The sequence below is a fragment of the Notolepis coatsorum genome (genome assembly GCF_963971535.1).
Source record: "Notolepis coatsorum genome assembly, chromosome: 7".
NCBI classification, from domain to species: Eukaryota; Metazoa; Chordata; class Actinopteri; order Aulopiformes; family Paralepididae; genus Notolepis; species Notolepis coatsorum.
Genome location: NC_140171.1, coordinates 46,031,648 through 46,054,147, shown reverse-complemented (window position 1 = coordinate 46,054,147; position 22,500 = coordinate 46,031,648). Strand labels below are relative to the sequence as shown.

Here is a 22,500-nt window from a genome sequence, read left to right as displayed (position 1 = left end):
TGGGCTGTTTGAGACTCTGTGCCAAATAGGTGGGCCCTGTGCATGTTGGCACAGACTCAGTCAATGGTTAGAGGAGGAAAGTGGAGAGGAAGAGAGAAAGAGAGACAGAGTTGGGAGAGAAAGAGGGGGGGAAAAAGACGCTGCACTCGGGTTTGCCAGCGGTCGTACACACTCTTCCAACATTGATTCGCTCCTCTTGTTTTGTTTTTTTCTTCTCCTCCGTCCGCACCCCCCCGTCCGACACTCACTCTCTCTCTTTCTCTCTCTTCGTGAATCTTATGCAGAGCCTACAGATCTGAACCAATAGCATGCTCAGCTTTTGACAAGCATTTTTTTTCCTTCTTATCAAGATCTTCTTTTTCTTTACATTTTTGAGATTTTAGATTTTCCAAGATAAGCTTTAACATTTTTGGCAGATTTTTCTGAAATATTTCTTTTGTTTTACCACATGCGTTCATTGTTGATATCTTTAAAAAAAAAACATTTAAAAAAAAAATCTGTAATCGTTGAACTTTCTCTCCTTCTGTTGTGCTGTTGACCAGCAGCAGATCCTGCTACACTACCTCCAGTGTTCCTGTGCTGCTATTACACCGCACCCCCCCTCTCTCCCCCCTGGCCTGTCTGCTTCCCAGACAGTTTTTTCAGCTTTTACTGCTTTTATTGGACACTTTCTCTGCTTTTCCTCTTCGCCTTTTTTTTTTTTTTACCCAGTTTTCCTCCCATTTTGTTTTCTAATATCAAACGTGGTATTCGTTGCAGCACTCGTTTTTTTGACTCAGCAATCCAGTTATTGAACTGGTGGTGCACTTTTGGTTTCTTGGCAAACGGTGGGGTGACTTTATTATGAGAGAGCGAAATGGTAACTACTAACTACAACTGTATTTTTTTTCTTTTCTTTTCTTTTTGCACTGTTGTCATGGGTGAATTTGAACCTGGCACACTTTCATAATTTGAGGACAAACATATTGTATTGGGTTTCTAGATTACAGGATCATTGACAATGTATTTATTATTTAGACCTCAGCATGTGAGTTCTTGTGCTTGATATCAGAGTCACTATGTAATGTTAATATTATTATGTCATCAGCGATATATTCTCTAAATTATACAATGCTATAATTTTCACCTGCTTTTAGATATCTCCCTTTATTTGTAGCATTCATATGTTGTCTCTTGTTTAAACATTTCTACATTGATTGATTGCTGATACTTTAATTTAAAAACAAAGATATGTCTGGCATTGGCTTTATCTCAGATAATATAATAGACAGTATTTTCTGTATAATTATAATTATCCCCCTTACCTCTCAGCACTGTGTTTGATGTGTGAGTTGTGTTTCAAATGTGATGTCTCTGTGTTAGGTTGAGTCTCTCTCTCTCTCTCTCTCTCTCTCTCTCTCTCTCTCTCTCTCTCTCTCTCTCTCGGCGCCTCTCACTCATTCTCTCCCTCTGCTCCCACAGAGCAGGCGCCGGTTCTCCATGCTGCGCGCCGGTGCTAACTGCCTCTCCTCTCTCTTCCCCTCCTCACCCCCGCTCCCTCTGTCTCCCTCTTTCTCTCCCCCTTTCTCCCCCTCTCTCTCCACTGCCTCCTCCTCCTGCTTCCACCCCTCCTCCCTCTCCTCGTCCACCCTCCCCCTGTCCTCCTCCCTCGTTCAGGATGAATTCCACCCCTTCATCGAGGCCATGCTACCCCCACGTCCGCGCCTTTGCCTACACCTGGTTCAACCTGCAGGCCCGCAAGCGCAAGTACTTCAAGAAGCACGAGAAGCGCATGTCCAAGGAGGAAGAACGTGCGGTGAAGGACGAGCTGCTGGGAGAGAAGCCCGAGATCAAACAGAAGTGGGCCTCGCGCCTGCTGGCCAAGCTCCGTAAGGACATCCGGCCGGAGTTCCGCGAGGACTTTGTGCTCACCATTACAGGCAAGAAGCCCCCCTGCTGTGTGCTGTCCAACCCCGACCAGAAGGGCAAGATCCGGCGCATCGACTGCCTGCGCCAGGCCGACAAGGTGTGGAGGCTGGACCTGGTCATGGTCATTCTGTTCAAGGGCAGTCCCCTGGAGAGCACGGATGGGGAGCGGCTGGTCAAGTCGCCCCAGTGCTCCAACCACGGCCTGTGTGTCCAGCCGCACCACATCGGAGTGTCCGTCAAGGAGCTGGACCTCTACCTGGCCTACTTCGTCCACACGCCAGGTACGTACAGGCCTACCGTGTAGTCTGATGCTAGGGAGGGCACGTGCACACACACACACACACACACACACACACACACACACACACACACACACACACACACACACACGCACGCACGCACGCACGCACGCACGCACGCACGCATGCACGCATGCACGCACGCACGCACGCACGCACGCACGCACGCACACACACACACACACACACACACACACACACACACACACACACACACACACACACACACACACACACACACACACACACACACACACACACACACACACACACACACGCACACACACAGAAATACATCCCAATTGTTGCCCAACTTCAGGCGAGGTAAAATTCTTAAAGGGGCATTTCACCAAAAAACAATGATGATTTATTTTGCACAGAATCTCACACACATCCAAAAACTACACATTAATTTAGTTTGAAGTTTGAAAGTTATTGAGTAAATGAGTATGGCAACAAGTGATGTCATCAGGGACATTGAATCATTGTGTTGTGTTAATTCCAGATCAATGAAGTGATACGGTAACAGTAAGTTCACATAAGACAAAGTATTGCTATTTCTTCATCATTTCACAGAGCTGTAATTAACATAGCTCAGTGTCCCCGATGACATCACTGGTGGCTTTATTCAAACTCATTTACTCTCAGTAATTGTCAAACTAAATTAATATGTGCAAAACTAGTTAGAGGTTTTGGATGTGTGTGAGATTATGTGCAAAATAAATCATCATGAAGCGCTCCTCTAAGGCTGGTGCTAAACGCTATTGCAGACGGTTTTTCCTCTTTCTCTCTCTCTCTCTCTCTCTCTCTCTCTCTCTCTCTCTCTCTCTCTCTCTCACACGCACGCACGCACGCACGCACACACACACACACACACACACACACACACACACACACACACACACACACACACACACACACACACACACACACACACACGCACACACACACACACGCACACACGCACACACTACAATCTCAGCCTGGGAAAACACCTCTCATGGCCCCAGCCAAACTCCAGTAGCAGCTTCAGGCTCATTGTGATGGCCTGTCTGTAGCCTTGAGCAACCCCAGGTAGCAGGCAGTGCTATAGTCAATGGGAGAATGACTTGGAGAGTCTGTGTTTGGATGCTATTCTATTCTATGCTATGCTATGCTATGCTATGCTATGCTATGCTATGCTATGCTATCTCCGTAATGCATTTGTGCTCAATTGGCGCCGCTCATTTTATGTTTAATGTATTGGAAAATTCAAATATGTAAGACAAGTAATTGTAGTAATTTGTTGTCAGTATAGGATTGTGTGTGAGTGGATAGCATTTTGGGGATTTAATGATTTAGTTGACAGTGCAAACCTCTTTTTGCTAAATTACTAATTAATAATACACTAATGTGAGGCATCTGGTTTCTTCTTTTTCTAAAAAATTATAGCCTAACCTGTTTTACTTATAATTGGCCTAGAGGTTATTCAGAATAATTAGCAATTTAAATAATCCTATTTGAATGGGGAGGTCTACTTTACAGTAGCTAGATACTGAGTCTTAACATTGTGTTGGTATTGGAAATAGAGAGGCTTTCACAATATTTTCCACAATATTTCACTTCGGTAGAACATGTTCATGTTTCAGTTGGCTGATAGCTCTATATGAGTTCATGAACAGCCAGCGTCTCACAACAGCTGCTCTTACCGCTAGCGCTCAAACACAGTGAGCGGTAGTTATCTAAACACAATTTTACACACAGACAGAAATTACAACACGAAAAGTATGATTGTGATCCCAGATTTTTTTTTTAATTTGTATATATTGCTGTATAAAAAAAATTACATTGCTGTCTATCACAAGGTATATCACATTAAGCACAGATTTTTTTTTTTTTTAACAATAATTATTTGACAGCGGTAAGTCTTCTCTTAAACACAGGCAGGCACACCTCCTCCCTGCCTGTGTACCAAAACCCTCTTCACCGCGCTCTGAGTTTGTTGCCGTGTTGCGTCGTGAGCCGTCACTACAGCAGGCTTTCCAACTGTATTATTAGTACAGCATGGCATGTTCCTGCCGCTCTGTTTGGACTGTGTGGCTCAGGGGGGGCTGCCCAGCACAGTGCCCATTCATAATGTGAGCTCACTGCAGCAGTATGCTCTCTCTCTCTCTCTCTCTCTCTCTCTCTCTCTCTCTCTCTCTCTCTCTCTCTCTCTCTCTCTCTCTCTCTCTCTCTCTCTCTCTCTCTCTCTCTCTCTCTCTCTCTCTCTCTCTCTCTCTCTCTCTCTCTCTTATCTGGGTAATCCAATGTGCCCCAGCGCTTTTATCTGCCTCCAAAGAGCCACAGTTCAATTCGGCTCCTGGTGGGACAAACACTCGGGGGCCACAGAGAGAGAGAGAGAGAGAGAGAGAGAGAGAGAGAGAGAGAGAGAGAGAGAGAGAGAGAGGGCAACTCCCCGTCTTCCAACCTGCCCCAAGGCCTACGGCACTACCACACTTAGCTCTCACTCACTTTGATTTGTCTCACCGTGACAGTTTAAGAAGTGTGAAAGAGAGTGTGTGTTGTGTTGTGTGTGTGTGTGTGTGTGTGTGTGTGTGTGTGTGTGTGTGTGTGTGTGTGTGTGTGTGTGTGTGTGTGTGTGTGTGTGTGTGTGTGTGTGTGTGTGTGTGTGTGTGTGTGTGTGTGTGTGTGTGTGCGCGCGTGTGTGTGTACGTGTGGTTGTGGGCCTTTGTACTATTGTCACTATTGGGACGTGTGTGACTCCGTGGTTTTGCCGCCGCCGCTCTGTGAATGAGGAGACGGGTCCATTTGTTTGTTTTTGTTTGCTTTGCATTTTGTCAGTCTTTAGTATCTCTCCCCCTGCTCTGTGATCCAAAGCACACTTTTGTTTTGTCTCCTTAAACATCGCCCTCATTGTTGCTCCTTTGTTTATATCATAGAAGAGGGAAGGAGAGAGAGAGAGATGGGAGGAGGGAGGGAGAGTGAGAGAGAGAGAGAGAGAGAGAGAGAGAGAGAGAGAGAGAGAGAGAGAGAGAGAGAGAGAGAGAGAGAGAGAGAGAGAAGAGAGAGAGAGACGGCAGTGGAGAGAAGAGCCTGCGACTGTGATTGTTCTGCTTGGCAGAGCCACAGGCCCGTCGGTGTGGGAAGAAGACGAAGACTTGTGTTTTGTTTACGGCAGAGCGGAAAAGCTGCCACGGGGAATCTCTGGGCTTGCCATCAGGCTTTCTCAGGCTGTTCTGCAGTCAGCCAACCAACCAACCAGCCAGACAGCCAGCCAGCCAGCCAGCCAGCTCCTCTGAGCTCCCCTCTGTTTGAGCAGAACGCACCGCAGCCGTAACAGAAACAATCCACACAGATTCTGCCTTTTCACCAGTCTCACAATACGTCACCTCCTTCCCTTGCTTTTCAAGCATCTCAGATACAGAGGAACAAACAGATAAATGTCCCCTTGAACAATACCATTTCCACGCTGAGAGAGAATAGAGGAGAGGAGCCGGGGGGGAGAGAGTGTGGTACAGGACTGACGTAGTTGTGGTGCAGATTAGCAGAAAGCGGTACATTATCTTTAGTGTTTTAATGACTGCGGTTATTATGGAGATAGTGAAGGTCTACCAGTGCATAACATGTTGGCCGGGTCTTGTCAGAATAATAGCCATGAATGTACTGGATAGGCCCAGAGCTGTAGATGGGTGTCCTATCAACGCCTCTATATAGGACTAGGCCCAACTCATTTTCGTTTTTAGTTCTGGTTCATTCTCCTTGTAGTTTTATGGGTTACCTCCTAACTAGGTCCAGTTGTATACTGTCCATGGATAATTCCTTTGAGCCTACTCCTCATCATGCATTTGATTTATAAAGTTTATGCTGTTTTAGCTTAAACTCGGCACATTGCTGATTTATTCAAGCTCAGGAAAAAGATACCTCTTCCTATTCAAAAAACATTCACCGGCCCAAAGTTAGCTCAGTGCACTTAACGTTAGTCACATTTTGGCCCGTATTCCCCGCATTTCGTTCTGCCTCTCTCATACACTATACGTGTGTGACTATCAAAATATGTTTTTGAATGTGTTTCCAATCAAAAGCACAGTACAGGAAATTTGCAGTCACTCCGAGGGAGGTGTGAAATGTGCTCCCGGTGCCATTTCTGCCATGACCTCTCCAGACTCCGCGCTGCATGGTGCCAGATCCTGTCTCCTCCTCTGCTATAGTAGCAGTCACGGCTTTGGCCGGCGCTGTGAGAACCCAAAGGCCCAGAGAGAAAGCTCAGCTCCGAGGCGCTCCGGCCAGCTCACTGACCACAGGAAGGATTCACAAACAAAACACCCGGCTGTGTTCATCACCAAGGAACATCTCGCCCAACTCGGTATGATTTATGAGGGGGGGGAAAAAAGCACATTGTGTCTCTCCAGCTAGGAGACAAAGAGGCGAACAGAGAAGGAAGGAGTAAGAGAGAGAGGGAGAGAGAGATGGTGGGAGAGAGAGAGGGAGAGAGAGAGAGAGAGGGAGAGAGGAATCCTGACAGTGACGCCTGACGTGATGAATGGTCTTGACGTGTTAAAAGTTGAGGGGATCCGTTGATGGATTCACCAGATTACATCGTTTTCCCATCGTTTTCCCGTGCCCTGTGAATATAATCTGTCACTAATTACATCCTGGATCTCCTCATGGGCTCCCATGATGTTGCATGGGCACAAATACAGTGGCCGTGTGTATGTGTGTGTGTGTGTGTGTGTGTGTGTGTGTGTGTGTGTGTGTGTGTGTGTGTGTGTGTGTGTCTGTCTGTCTGTCTGTCTGTCTGTCTGTCTGTCTGTCTGTCTGTCTGTCTGTCTGTCTGTCTGTCTGTCTGTCTGTCTGTCTGTCTGTCTGTCTGTCTGTCTGTCTGTCTGTCTGTCTGTCTGTCTGTCTGTGTGTGTGTCTGTCTGTCTGTCTGTCTGTCTGTCTGTCTGTGTGTGTGTGTGTGTGTGTGTGTGTGTGTGTGTGTGTGTGTGTGTGTGTGTGCGTGTGCGTGTGCGTGTGCGTGTGTGTGTATGTGTTTCCTATGTTGGCCCCTGAACAGTGAAGTAAGCGTTGGGTTGTTTTATTGGGTTTTGATGAAATGAAAATTCAAGGCAGAGGCTGGGGAGAAGGAGAAGTGAGGTTGTTTCCCGCTGCTGTTAGTCGGGACTCATGCTTTGTATTGTGTGTTGTGGGAACAGGGCCCACGGCGGCTGAGAGAAGCCTGCTACATGTGTATGTTGTGCATGTTATGTTGCATTTCCATGTTGCATTTCCATGTGTACTGTATGTATTTTGCACTCTTTATGCTGTATGTCCTGTGTATGTTGTCTGGCATTTTACGTGTATACAGTATATATTTTGAACTCTTGCACTGTTTGTATTTCTTGTGTTTTGGATAGACTACAGATGGAAATTAGCTTCTGCTAAATCTGGTGCAAACATATTTTGATTAATGCACATTGTCTATAAATAAAATAAATAAAAAATACAAAAAAAAAACATGCAGAGAGGAGAGGCCTTGGCATGGAGGAGAAATGTTCAGCGACGCTCTCGCTCAGCGTGTGCCTTGCTCTTGTTTAAGCTGGGTCCGGCATTCGGGACATGTGAAGACATGTCTGCATAGTATTGGACAGTGTGTAAGTATAGTACAATGTGACCCAGAGAGGAGATGCTTTGAGAGTCAAGACGAGAGACACCTCACATTACAGAGTGTTTTTCTCAGACTATCTTTGGCTTTGGGAGGAAAAAGTGTGCTTTTGGAGAGTCGACCGTATCGAGCTGTGGCCAAAGCGCTGTTGTGCGCTAACTTGCTCCTACGGGAGCATGTCTATGTTCCCCGGGTCCTATGTTCCCCGGTAGCGATAGATAGTCAGACCACCAGCCCTGATTCCAAACTCTAACCTTAACCAACTTCGAAAGAGGGCCTAAGCTTAACCAGTTCGAAACAAGGCGGACATTAATCATTAATAAAATAATAAAAATTTATAAAATGTTCAATCAATCAATCAATCAATCGGGGAACATAGGACCCGGGGAACATAGAACCCGGGGAACATAGGGATGACCCCCAGCCTACACACACACACACACACACACACACACACACACACACACACACACACACACACACACACACACACACACACACACACACACACACACACACACACACACACACACACACACACACACACACAGACACACGTGCGTAGCACTAGCCTACTAACAATGTATGACAGACTTACACAGTCTCTAAAGAGGGGAACACATCTAGTAGGGGGTAATGAAAAATAACAACAACAACAACAACTCTGTCAACAAGAAAAACACAAACAATTCTCAAAGTGGATGTTGTTGTGTTTCGGTCTCTCGTTAAAATGACCAGTGAAAACTGGCTGCTCTGTCACAGGCTGCGATGCAGAGCCTTTGTCCTAGAAACAGTTTCCTGCTTCTTTGGTTTTTACATAACGATCATAAGCCTCGCTTTTCTTTGTCCGAGCTCGGGGAGAGAGAGAGAGAGAGAGAGAGAGAGAGAGAGAGAGAGAAGAGAGAGAGAGAGAGAGAGAGAGAGAGAAACCCCCTGAACGTTTCTAGTCTACCCCCATCTCTGTCCTTTTGTGTGAGGAGTTGCCGTGTTGGAGATGGATGGTAAACCAATTTCCAGTGAAATCCGGAGTCCAGAGTCGTGATGGAACAGACAAACGAAGCAGTTAAATACAGTTTGGCCGTTCTTCCCCTCATCCTTTTTAATTAACTCTTCTCTCTGCCTCTTCCTGTCTGTTCTCAGAATAGACCCTCCAGTCTAAAGAAATCAAGAGGGGGCCATCAACTGAAAAAAGAGAGAAAAAAAGTACAATTCCTTGGATACGAATTGTTTTGAATGCAGGGCCCTGCTAAGCCGTTAAGAATTTGACGCAGACAGTTTTTGGCTATGTACTCTCTGAAATTTCACAGAGGGAGAGAGGGGTCCTATTTCAGCATTTTAAAATAAGTGCTACACATGTTTTCTTCATTACGAATGCCGCTTACCTTTCCACTGTGTGTTATTCCACTCTAATGCAACGTTGATCATTTTGAATTATAGTTACCTTGTTGGTGCAGTAATATATATTTCCCCAAAGTTGTGGTTACATTCATCAGATTTCCCTGGAGATCCAGATATACAGTATAAGTCACCAATTCGTTTTCATCTATAAATAAACCCAGATGAAATGTGTCGAAATCCATGAAAACATTCCTGTTAATGAAAACAGATCACTGTTTTTGAATTGATGTAAAGGGCCATGTAAATTTGAGCTGGATATTTTCTTATCCAGCAATTGTTCATTCCTCTGGCAAAGAAAAAGAGTGGTTGCATTGTGTTGTACCCAGCCTAATACCCACTGTTGAGCTTTAATTACACATTTAAACAAATTAACCATTGTCAAATTAAAATGGGCGTAGGCTAACCTAAGCTCACAGTAAAAAAAAAAAGCATTCTTAAGTTGTGCTGAGTGGCTCTTTTGGAGGTTTTATTTGGAAAAGATACCAAGCGAAAAGTGAATCAGAGAAGGGAGATAAAGAAAGGGGGGAGAAAAGAAATGGAAAAGAAGAAAAGAAAGAGGTAATTGAGAAAAGAGGAAGAGAGAGACTCAAAACCAGCGAGGGGTGGCATTGTCTATATTAATACTGTGTCTTCCCAGTGCCTAGTCTCCTTTCAGGCTTTTGTAGCGGCGCCAACTGTGAAATGTGTCTGTCCCCAAAAACCATATACCAACTCAGGAGGGTTCCCTGACCTGGGAGAGACAGGGAGAGGAGGAGGAGGAGGAGGAGGAGGAGGAGGAGGAGGAGGAGGAGGAGGAGGAGGAGGAGGAGGAGGAGGAGGAGGAGGAGGAGAAGGAGCATGGATAGTGCTGAGGCAGGGAACATGGCTTGTTCACAGGAAGGCCCTGGCACCTGCCGTCTAGTCTGGCTAGCAATCCTGTTCACAAGGATACTGGTGGAATGGTAGTTATAAAAATATATTTTTTAAATCCAGAAATTATTTATTTATTATTATTTATTTATTATTTCTTCTCTTTTCCAAATATTTTTTCTCCATAGAAGGTTAGAAGGCTGTCCTACTGAATAAAATGTTTATCCTCGATACACAGTCTGAAGAAAATATTCAAATAATTATGATTCTTTCATCCGATATCATCCGATATTTGCGGATGGAAGAGTGGAGTGATATTTCATGTGGGGGAGTTTAATGCAGTGACAGGGTCTAATGGTGAAAAAAGTGAGAGTCCTACTTGTGTCGGCGGCCGTTCTTTGGCACGGCGCTATCTCTCTCTCTCTCTGTGGAAGATGCCAACAGTTCACACACCATCCCTGCCAGCCTCCGCCTCCTTCTCCTGATCCTCTGTTTTCTTTTCTTTCTTTCATTTGTTTTTCTTTAGGGTTCAAATGAATGGCCTCTCCATAGCCTCATTAGCACCACTGACTACCGAACAATTTATAATAACTGTTAAGCACCACAACGTCCATTTTCTATTTTTATTTTTTTAAATCTTTTTTTGCCTTCAAACTCCTGTTGACTGTTTGTTTAGGATCATTGCTTTCACTTTTATTTATTAACTTTTTTTCTGTATCACACATGATATCACATGTCAGAATCTTTCATTCGGTACAACCAGCTATTCATATCTAGAGAGCGACATTATAAACATTGAGATCATTATTCACACTAGATTTTTATTCACATTTTTATTCTATTTCATTTTAATCAAATTTTTCTCAAGGAATGAGTTAAAGCAATGGAGCGTTTTCTCTTTTTCTTCCTTCCTTTTGAATTCATTTTTTTTTCGATTTATTTCCCTGCAGGACGTTGAGCCTTCTTGAAAAGACAACCTTCACAACGAGGACGTCGTTTGGTGTTGGTTTACACCGTGAGAAGAAGGAGAGCGGTTTAGAGAGAGGGCAGAGGAAGCTGGTGGGGGAGGCAGTGCCGAAGCGAGCGAGACAGTGAGCTGAGCTAAGAAGCACAACAGAACGCAGAGAATCAAATTTGGCATGCGTCTGTGTAAAGAGAGCAACGCTTCAAATCAGTTTGGACACAGATCTAGGACACTAGGCTGAGAGAAGGAAGCAGGATGAAACGGGATAGGGACCGACATGAGATTGGGGGGGTGGGGGGGGAGGGGGGGAGATGTGTATGTTTGTGCATGTTGAGGGCGGTGGTAGTTAATAAGTAGAAGATGAGATGGTGGAGGGGGGGGGGGGTTTGGTTAGAGTGTGTCCCTCGATGACGATTTAAAAACCGGGCGGGTAAATAAATGGAGTAGCGGTAAACAAGGCGCTCCATCAAAAGCCCCCATTCATCTGTGAACAGGAGAGTCTCTCTTTTCTCTGAGCAGAGAGAAAGAATCCCTCTGACGAGAGGACGGCGCTTGTTTAGATAACAGGATGAGTTCTTGAGTGGGATGGTATTGGTGTGTGTGTGTGTATGTATGTGTGTGTGTGTGGTTGTTTGTTTGGAGAGCAAGGGATGGGTGGGTGGGGGGGAGCAGAGCAGGTGGGAGGTGAACACACTAACGAGTGGGATATAGTGGGGGTAGTGGATTTTTTTGTCCTGTCTTTATCAATGGGATGGATTCAGTGGAGGATTGTATTTTTTATGTGTGTGTGTGTGTGTGTGTGTGTGTGTGTGGGAGGGGGGTGTTAAAATGTGGGATATGGTTAAGTGGGGGATGACTGTGTGCTTAGTACAAAGCGGTATAGGGGGTGATGGGTTTTTGGCAGCGGTTGTAACTCTTGATACACTGTGTGCGTTTGAGCACGCACTTGTGTCCACATGTGCGTGTGTGTGTGACGTGTGAGTATGTATGTGTGTAATGTGTATGTATGTGTGTATGTGCTCACTGTACATTATTTCCCCAAGCCGAACGTTGTGCTTTATTGTGATTTACAGTCGTGTGAGCCTAGCTAGCAGCAGGTATCTTTTTCATAGTGTGAGTTTGGAACCAGTGGAGTCCTTGGGTCTCAGGGACACCGTGGTGAACCGGTGCCGGCCTTTTTGCGGAGCCTCGCTTTCTGCTCCCGGCTCATCCCAGCACAGCTGAAGGAGCAGGGTGTAAACTAGGTGCTAATATGTCCTTTTGCACATTTTCCGTCGTGCAAACTTCTTAATTAAGGAGAGATGGTTTGATGGATAAACAGATCAGGGCTTGATGGCTTCCAACCACTTAGCAGCTGCTGATTGAAAGAGCAGGCAACAGCGGCCCGGTGGCTTCTCTCAGCAGCTACTTTTACTTGTAAACACTTCTAACCCCTGCCCTGTTCATACAGGACATCTGGGAAAGAGGACATTCTTATTTACAGTGATGACTGTAATGAGGAGTAATGAGGCACTAAGCATAATACCTTCATTTAAATGATCCACAGCTGACACTACCGGTGCTTCTCTCTTCCAACTCTGCCTTAGAAGAACGTTGATTAATAGACACACCATACTGTCAGTTTCCCTATGCTGTCCTGATTTAGATGATTTTACTAAGAGGCTAGGCTATATTAAAACCCTTTTGTGTGGATTATCAGATGTAATCCATTACAGCTCTGTCCTCTCCATATCTCCCCATTGCCACCTGTGCTTTATAGATTATCAATGATCTTACTAAACCCTCCCTATTCAGTAAGATATCTATTTGTAAAAAGGCCTTTCACTTGACTTACTGTGTGTCAGAACCACAGGATTGATGTAGAGGTTGCCATGGCACCCAGTACCCCACCCCCTTCCCTCTGTCTCGCCACCCAAAGTCGACCCCCCCCCCCCCCCCCCCTTTCCCACCGCCTGTTCCTCTCACGTTTATTGGACCCAAATTCGGCTGGCACCATGGCAACCATGGCTATCCAAGGTGTCTCCAGGGTGTTGCTGGTGCTGTCCTTGGCGATGGGGCTGTTGCCGGGGAGGCTTGCTACGGCGAGGCCAGTCCGGTCCTGGCTCAGCACGGCTGAGGGCGGGGCTAACCTTCCGTTAACTAACCCGGCTATAAGGTGAACGTCCGTATCCGCTGACATCAGCCACCGCTTTCACCGCTGCGGGCTTCAGCGATTGCAGCGCGGGGGGAAAACATTTCACCACCAGCGCGCATATTGATGTGGCATGGCTGGGTGCCCAGAGCTGCCTCCCACACCAGAGAAAGAGAAAGAGGGAGAGACTAGAGAACGAGAGGGGAGAAAGGGATACAGCGAGATGCGTTCTCTATGTATAATATATGAGCCTATATGTCTTTTTGAACTGTGGTACATAAATATTCAGCTGCACGGATTTGACTGTGAGAGTCTTTGCCACAGACTGTGTATGGTATTTAAATGTGTGGTTATGATGCACACAGCACAGTGCATCTGTTGAAGCTGTATGGGCTTAATGAAGAGGTCTCCGGGATTATGACTGCTGCTTCTAGCACCTCTGGGACCCGCAACACGGGAAAGAAGGGGATTATTCCAACACGGGAAAGAAGGGGATTATTCTTCTGCTACAGGGTGCATTTCATTGCATTGCAAAGCGTGTGTGTGTGTGTGTGTGTGTGTGTGTGTGTGTGTGTGTGTGTGTGTGTGTGTGTGTGTGTGTGTGTGTGTGTGTGTGTGTGTGTGTGTGTGTGTGTGTGTGTGTGTGTGTGTGTGTGTGTGTGTGTGTGTGTGTGTGTGTGTGTGTGTGTGTGTGTGTGTGTGTGTGTGTGTGTGTGCGTGCGTGCGTGCGTGTGTGTGTTAGAATCTCTGTCCCATATGCCATCAGAAACAAGCTGGTGATGCAGCAAGCCCAATTCACATTGAATGTGATGACCATGTGATACAGAGTGTTTGTGAGGAGGGGTTTGTGTGTGTGTGTGTGTGTGTGTGTGTGTGTGTGTGTGTGTGTGTGTGTGTGTGTGTGTGTGTGTGTGTGTGTGTGTGTGTGTGTGTGTGTGTGTGTGTGTGTGTGTGTGTGTGTGTGTGTGTGTGTGTGTGTGTGTGTGTGTGTGTGTGTGTGTGTGTGTGTGTGTGTGTGTGTGTGTGTGTGTGTGTGTGTGTGTGTGTGTGTGTGTGTGTGTGTGTGTGTGTGTGTGTGTGTGTGTGTGTGTGTGTGTGTGTGTGTGTGCTTGCCCCCTCCCCATGCTGTAACAATCCCACACATTGGCCACCTGATCCCATGCTTCAGCACCCCACCTGGTGCCCCTGTACCAAACAACACACACACACACACACACACACACACACACACACACACACACACACACACACACACACACACACACACACACACACACACACACACACACACACACACACACACACACACACACACACACACACACACACACACACACACACACACACAGCTGAATCTTCAGTCCCAGGGTAGAAGGAGGAGCCCATGTGGCGTTGCTGTCCACTTTCAGTCCTCTCCAGCTGGGCTTCTCCATTGGGACATCCTATACAGGCTTGGGGATGTGGGGCCCTCTGCACTGGAGTCTAATCAAGATATCACTACACTGTTTAATATGCCCTGTTCAGTAGAGTTCTTTGGGTTTTTTCAACCCAAAATAAAAAGGTTTGTCTTCAATTCATTACCGACTGCTTACATTTACATTTACATTTAGTCATTTAGCTGACGCTTTTATCCAAAGCGACTTACATGTTCTGTACGACAAGCCATCAGGAAGGGCACAACTCTATCAGCTGAGCAACAATGTTCATCAAAGTGTTGAGTGCTACAGTGTAGGTTAGTTTATTAGGACAAGTGCATGACAGTAAGGTTAGTTAGGGTTAGATTTAATTTTTTTATTTACATTTTTTTTTTAAATTCAGATAATGGTTGAAGAAGTGCGTCTTTAGTCGACGGCGAAAGATTGGACGTGTTTCGGCTGTCCTAACTGGGGTGGGTAGTTCATTCCACCATTGTGGGGCAAGGACTGAGAATAGGCGACTTCTCTTTGATGACTCTCCCGGAGCTTGGATAGGAGTAGGTCTGAGGCGGCCAGAAGATGCAGAGCGTATAGGGGTCTTGAGGGTGTGTAGTTAGTAGGGCTGACCCCTATTAATTGATTAGTCGACTAATCGGTCGAAAGGGGCCGTAGTCGACTGGCCAACCTCTTAGTCGAATATAATAAAAAAAAAAAAAAAAAAAAGGATTAATTTCTTTTCTTTTCTTTTTATTTTTTGTATCATTCTTTCCAAAAGAAAATAGGCCTAGAAGCGTGGCTAACGCTAATGGCACGCATACCAGAGGCTAACTGCCTATGAAAACAGGCACAGAGGCACTGAAAGAGGATTTCACCCATCTAATGAACACACTAGACTAGACAAATATCAAGATGTATCCATCAGTGGACCAATTGCATGCTTTTGCAGAGGACAAGAAGCCTTCAGTCGACTCCTTCAGACATTAAGCACCCCCCACAGCCCAAATGAAAAAAAAATAATATTTACAAATATTATATATATATTTTTTTTTAAGTCGACCAATAGTCGACTAACGGCAAATTTTGGCCAATCCTAGTCGACCATCCAAATCCTTAGTCGGGGACAGCCCTAGTAGTTAGAGACCATTGACCGGAGGTAGGCGGGAGCGGTTCCCTTTGCCGCACGGTATGCTAGGTCGAGGGCCTTGAAGCGGATTCGTGCAGCAATGGGGAGCCACTGCAGGTCCCTAAGAAGTGGGGTGACATGGGCCGACTTCGGTAGGTTTGAGATCAGGCGGGCCGCTGCGTTCTGAATGAGTTGAAGAGGCTTAGTGGCAGTGGCCGGGAGGCCAGCGAGCAGTGCGTTGCAGTAGTCGAGGCGGGAGATGACTGTTGATTGGAACGAGGAGTTGGGTGGCTTCTTTTGTCAAGAAGGGGCGGATCCTTCTGACGTTGCTCAGGAGGAATCGGCAGGTTCTGGTTGTCGCTGCGATGTGAGCAGAGAAGTTCAACTGGTCGTCGTTTATTGCTTATTTGCAATAAATAAATGGATGAGTAAAAAACGTCCTAAAACTAAATGAAAACAAAACTGAAATTCTAATTATCGGCCCCAAAACAAAAAAAATTAACCTTAAAGGGGAACTATCTTATAAATGGCCTTTTTCAGTGTTTAGCATTGTTTTCTAGCTATGTGGACTTATATTAATATGGTCTATGTCTCTAATTCTCATATTGACGCATTCTTCCAATTCTCCTCTCACAATATTCACCCTCACTGAACTGAGTCATCTGAAAATGTGATGATTTGTGATGTCAGAGAGACTCAGCTGCATGATAATGTGGCAGATGCCACCAGGCCACACAGTGGTTTAGGAGCCCAGCCTCAAAACGGCTCGAGATCTTGAGGTAAAAAAATGCTGTTTTTGAGGACTTGATTAGAAATACAAAACAATGAATTAAAAAAAATTATAATTACAGAGGTGTTCCATAAACTCACAGGAATTGTGTAAAAGTGCCCAAATAGTGAAAGAAATTGTAAAATAGTTCCCCTTTAAATAACCTCTTAACAGGCAGGCAGAAAATGTGCCATTTTTTAACTTGAACTTGACGACTGCATACTTTTGCAAAGCTTAGCTTTATACTTTATCCTTATAGCACATGCATGAGCCTTGTCTTTTTTGAAAGATAACATTCTGAAGTTACTAATGCAAAAAAGGAGAATCACTTTTAGTGCTAATGAAATAGAGTAACAGAGTTCTGAACTTGAGTTGAACTTGAACTTCTGTACTCACATTTTTCTTTAGTGGTTGCAAGATTCCATATTCCATTATTCCAACATGGTGTTATGAGCTGGAAAACACTGCGGTTCCATAGCCTGAAGTCTTATGTAGTACAGGTCAAAATTTTATAAAAATCCGTTCAGAGATGAGTGTTTGAGAGAGGTTCGAGTTCCAAAATCCATTTCTGCCATCCACCGCCGTGCGTTCCGAAGTCTGAGTCACTTCTCATTTTCGCTTGTCAACTTTCACCGCGGCGTGTAAAAAGACACTCACGTGACATATCGTCATGTAACTCGAGAACCGAGGCATGGAATTGGTCGAATGAGGTGGCGTTCGAACAGCGGCAAATAGATGTTTCGAACGGTATATTATATGTTCACTGAAAAGTGCAGCCCCGAGCCGGTAGACGCTTGCAAAGTGCTGCGACGTCCGTGCATGGGCATGACGGCCCGATTTCGGGTACGTGTTAAGAACCTACATACACTACAAGATACACTACACCACTAAGATACCCATGTACATGTCAAAATACTTCCCAAAGGTCAGTGAATTCCACGACCACAACACCAGAGCGAGTTCCACAAATCATGTTCAACCCAGATTCGGCTCAAACAAGGGACTAAACACATTTAGGAATTATGCCACAACAATGTGGAACGCCCTAACCACAGCCATAAAATAATGTGAATCCATACCCTCCTTCAAAATCGCTCTCAAAGATCACCTACGGGTGGCTGCAAATAGAAACTGGCCCAGATCTCTTTCTCTTAAACAGTACTGTATATTGTGTATATGTCTTGTATGTCATAAATGTCTTGATGAATTGAAAATGGGGGACCCTGATGTAAACAAAAACGAAAGTATTTTTCTGGTCTGCATCCTCTTAACAATTGTTTGTATTGAGCCGTACTGTATTGTACCCAGTCTGCAATCTGTTAATACAGTTTTCAATCAATTCAATCAATCAATCAATTCTCAAATTAGCAAAGTGACCAAAACATTGTTCTTTCATCTGAGAAACATAGCAAGTACGGCCATTTATTAATCAAACAGCCCGACTACTAACCAAAACCAAAAAGAGAGAGCACATTAGTCCAGTCTTAGCTGCTTTACACTGGCTTCCTGTAACATTTAGAATTTACTTCAAGGTCATTCTCCTTACATACAAAGCCCTAAATGGACAGGGACCTAACTACATTGCCAACACTCTAATAAATTACATGCCAGCAAGAATGCTGCGATCATCAGCTGCTGGACTACTAGAGGCTCCCAGAAACAGTCAAAAGAAGATCGGTGATTCAGCCTTTGTCAATTACGGCCCAAAACTATGGAACAAACTGCCCAAAAACATCAGGGAATCCAACTCGCTAAATATCTTCAAAAGACAGCTTAAAGGCCCACTTGCATGTTGTATTTTTGTTCAATAAACAATGTGACTAGGCCAACGGTGACTTTCATGAAGAGGGAAAAAAAAGACATTTTGTCGACCCAACCACAACCACCACGCACGTGGATATTTTAATCCATGGTTCATAACGTGCGTGTGTCATCTTAATGATGACATCACACCAGGTACAGGCAGGTAGTGGCAGGAAGCAGAGTCTTCTTGTTATTACTAGGCTAGCCAAGGATCTAGTATCTGTTTCACCTAACACTAGTGCTCCATGATCATAGCCATTTATCTCTAAAGCTAACCACCATTTGTAAAAGCCACAACCACGTTACCATATTTGTAATGTAAATCATTGTGTCGTTGTACATATTGTGTATATAACGTTAGTAGCTAAGTTAGCTAGCTTGGTAGCCAGCATAGCATTCTCGAAACTCCTAACATGCCCCGATTTAAAATGGTTCTCTCCTCTTTGTATACCTTTGTCCTCACAAACAAAGTATTCTGCCAGGGAACTTATGGACACGACAGTAGTAACTTTAGTAGTTATAAGGTGTTTGAGCTTGTAACGTTAACGTTAGTTAGCTATCGTGGTAGCCTCTTTCGTGACTGATGCACCGAGTGCTATCCGAGGGGCTGCTATCGTATCAACATGCCGTGACGTGTAGCTAGCTAGCTTGCTAGCCGGCATGATGCGTGTGCAGTGCTTTGCCCCACAGGTCTGAGAAGAAGCTGTGGACCTGCACATTTTACTCATTCCCCAAACTCTTCTACATGCCCCGATTTAAAATGGTTCACGACAGTAGACATAATGCTAACGTTAGCGGGGTAACGTTAACGTTAGCCAGAGCCATATAGCTAGCTTGGTACTATGACCCGGACGGGCATAAGGCGACAGCCTACCAGACCAATAGCGGCTCCGTACTGAACAACAGGTTGCCTAGTGGTACATGTAGTTCTATTTTTACGACATTAAAAACCTTATAACTACCTTGTTTCAACCAATTGTAGCTGGTCCATCGAAATCTCTCCGACGATTAAACCCATTTGCGTCTGGTAAGGCGTCCATTTGGATCAAGGAAATAGCTTTCTGCACTCGTCAAACTCCATTGTAGTGGATCAGAAGTAGGGAAAAGTTACCTGAAGTGACGTCACGGCACCGATAGCGTCTGCTAAGCTTTTTCATTCGCTCCATACATGTTATTCGTGCGTGGACCTTTTTAACCCTTTCTGAGTGGAATTTCCGGCGTCAAATGGAAAAAAATAAATAATGAAAATATATACCAATGATGTAAACTACCCATAATTGAAGAGTAGGGTTTAACCTGCAAGTTGGCCTTTAAAACATACACTACCGTGTGCTATGGCAGAGCTGCTCTAATAGTTCGAACAACTGTTCTGTAAAGTAATTCAGAACTGTTCTGTGAAGTCATTTAGAACTGTACTTTATAAAGAATCTCAAAGTATTAATGGGCTACTCTAATAGTTCGAACAACTGTTCATCCGGCCAAGGTGGCTCATAAAATTCAGATAAAACTGTTAAACTAGGAGTTGCAAATCAAATATGAATTAAGATCCAGCAATTGCATACCCTATTTCTCGTCTAAAATGTTGTCCGAAAACATATTTTAGTGAACCCTTTAGGTCGAATTTTTTTATGAGCAAGCCTGTTTGTAAAAAACTGAGACACATAAGTCAAGGACCACCCATTGTCAAAACCCAGCGTTGAGTTTGAGGCCAACCCAGCATTAGCCCGTGTCCTGCCGGAATTGGTCGAAGTGCCCCTTAAGGAGATATGCTGTGATCCATGACGTGGCCAGCGGCGGTCAGCATGCATTAAGCCCCGTCAGCCATAGACAAGAGAGCGTTGGACGGAGGGAGCGAGAAAAGTTTGACAAACTGAGTATACAGAGGAGATGTTTCTCTATTCGACATACTGCCTCTCTCTCTCTCTCTCTCTCTCTCTCTCTCTCTCTCTCTCTCTCTCTCTCTCTCTCTCTCTCTCTCTCTCTCTCTCTCTCTCTCTCTCTCTCTCTCTCTGCTGGAGACTGGGCATGGTGACGGACTAATGATCCCCCTTTCCTGCAATTATCCCCCTCTCTCCTGCCACCCCCCCCCCATTCCCTCCCTCCCCACCCCCTCTCTCCCCCCCCTACTCCCTCACTCTCCCTCTCTCCCCCCTCTCTTTTGACCTTTATCTCTGACAACAGTGGTGATTTTAGGTGGCATGCCATCTTTAAAAGCAACATGATGGCCAATTAGGGAAATCTGAACTTTATTTGTGGTAGATTCATATCTCTATTGGAGGGAAACACTGCTCTATTCTCCACTTGCACAAGGTGGGGGCGTCATATCATATATAAAGTTGTTTAATTGACGGGAGAAAAGTTGCTAAAGTCTATGTATTGTGATGGGACCGGACTAATTCTACCGGGGCAAGTGACGTAACCGGATGTGACGCCCCCACTTTGTGCAAGTGGAGAATAATATGCAGGGAGTGGAAAGCGGGGGTGGGGGGCACTTTTAACTCTATTTGTTCCTTCTTTTGTTTCTATTATTACTAGATTTGATTTATTGTTCAGGTCCTACATGTCGTGGGTGTTTTGTGTTTGTTTTCCTCTGTGTCTCTTCATTCATCCATCCTAGCGGAGAACTGCAGTTTCTTGGAAATCAAAGAGTGTGTGTGTGTGTGTGTGTGTGTGTGTGTGTGTGTGTGTGTGTGTGTGTGTGTGTGTGTGTGTGTGTGTGTGTGTGTGTGTGTGTGTGTGTGTGTGTGTGTGTGTGTGTGTGTGTGTGTGTGTGTGTGTGTGTGTGTGTGTGTGTGTGTGTGTGTGTGTGTGTGTGTGTGTGTGTGTGTGTGTGTGTGTGTGTGTGTGTGTGTGTGTGTGTGTGTGTGTGTGTGTGTGTGTGTGTGTGTGAGTGTGTGTGTGTGTGTGTGTGTGTGTGTGTGTGTGTGTGTGTGTGTGCGTGCGTGCGTGCGTGCGTGTTGAGAGGTGTTCGTGAAAAATAACATGATTTCTTCTCCTTTCCCAATGTCTGGCTGCTGGTTGTGTTTGGGTTGGTTGCTAGACTTCCCCCACACCACACACCGACCATGAAGTGGAGCAGAATGGTCCCGGGTTTGTTTGCCATCCCTTGCTGGCTGCTTTTTTATGTCTTTGGCGCGATGGGCCATCCTCAGACTAATCCTGACCACAAACCTCCCTGGGGTTACCCCTTCCTTCAGCCCAATGCTGGGTCCTGCAGGCAGTGCCAAGGCCACCTCAGGCGAACTGGAAGCTTGGAACACTCTATCTGAGGGATGAGGGGTGAAGGCTATCATTCCCTGTTTCTCACTCATCAAGTCACTACGCTTATTATTAGTCATAAACCTTAGTTTAACCTACTAGTTACTTAGCATATGGAAGGGTGGAAACTGTGGGACCAACTCTGGTACCAGGATTATTTTTGTACCAAGCAGGACTACTGGTCCTGTCCTCTGGCCTTACGTCAAGCCATAGCTACGTTGGTTTGGAGATTGTGATTTAACCTTGTAATTTATAGACATTGATGCCATGCACTCTGGATGCTATCTTCTAGTCTAGAGCCAAATGTGCTGCACACTAACTCCTAGCCCAGTGTTAAGTGTTGTGGGTACTAACTCCTAGCCCAGTGTTAAGTGTTGTGGGTACTAACTCCTAGCCCAGTGTTAAGTGTTGTGGGTACTAACTCCTAGCCCAGTATTAAGTGTTGTGGGTACTAACTCCTAGCCCAGTGTTAAGTGTTGTGGGTACTAACTCCTAGCCCAGTATTAAGTGTTGTGGGTACTAACTCCTAGCCCAGTGTTAAGTGTTGTGGGTACTAACTCCTAGCCCAGTATTAAGTGTTGTGGGTACTAACTCCTAGCCCAGTATTAAGTGTTGTGGCTACTAACTCCTAGCCCAGTGTTAAGTGTTGTGGGTACTAACTCCTAGCCCAGTATTAAGTGTTAAGTGGGTACTAACTCCTAGCCTAGTATTAAGTGTTAAGTGGGTACTAACTCCTAGCCCAGTGTTAAGTGTTGTGGGTACTAACTCCTAGCCCAGTGTTATGTGTTGTGGGTACTAACTCCTAGCCTAGTATTAAGTGTTAAGTGGGTACTAACTCCTAGCCTAGTATTAAGTGTTAAGTGGGTACTAACTCCTAGCCTAGTATTAAGTGTTGTGGGTACTAACTCCTAGCCCAGTGTTAAGTGTTGTGGGTACTAACTCCTAGCCTAGTATTAA

The 22,500-nt window shown here is 45.2% G+C and overlaps 1 protein-coding gene across 1 annotated transcript in view; it reads left to right on the top strand.

Annotated features, from left to right (window-relative positions):
• The first annotated feature begins 1,673 nt into the window (after window positions 1–1,673).
• The window catches only part of nfixa (nuclear factor I/Xa), an 89,198-nt gene continuing 68,371 nt past the window's right edge, over window positions 1,674–22,500 (top strand). The window contains exon 1 of the mRNA XM_084318529.1: window positions 1,674–2,193. Within this exon, the coding sequence (XP_084174655.1) occupies window positions 1,772–2,193 (422 nt within the window). The 5' untranslated portion in view covers window positions 1,674–1,771. The remainder of the gene's footprint in view (window positions 2,194–22,500) is intronic.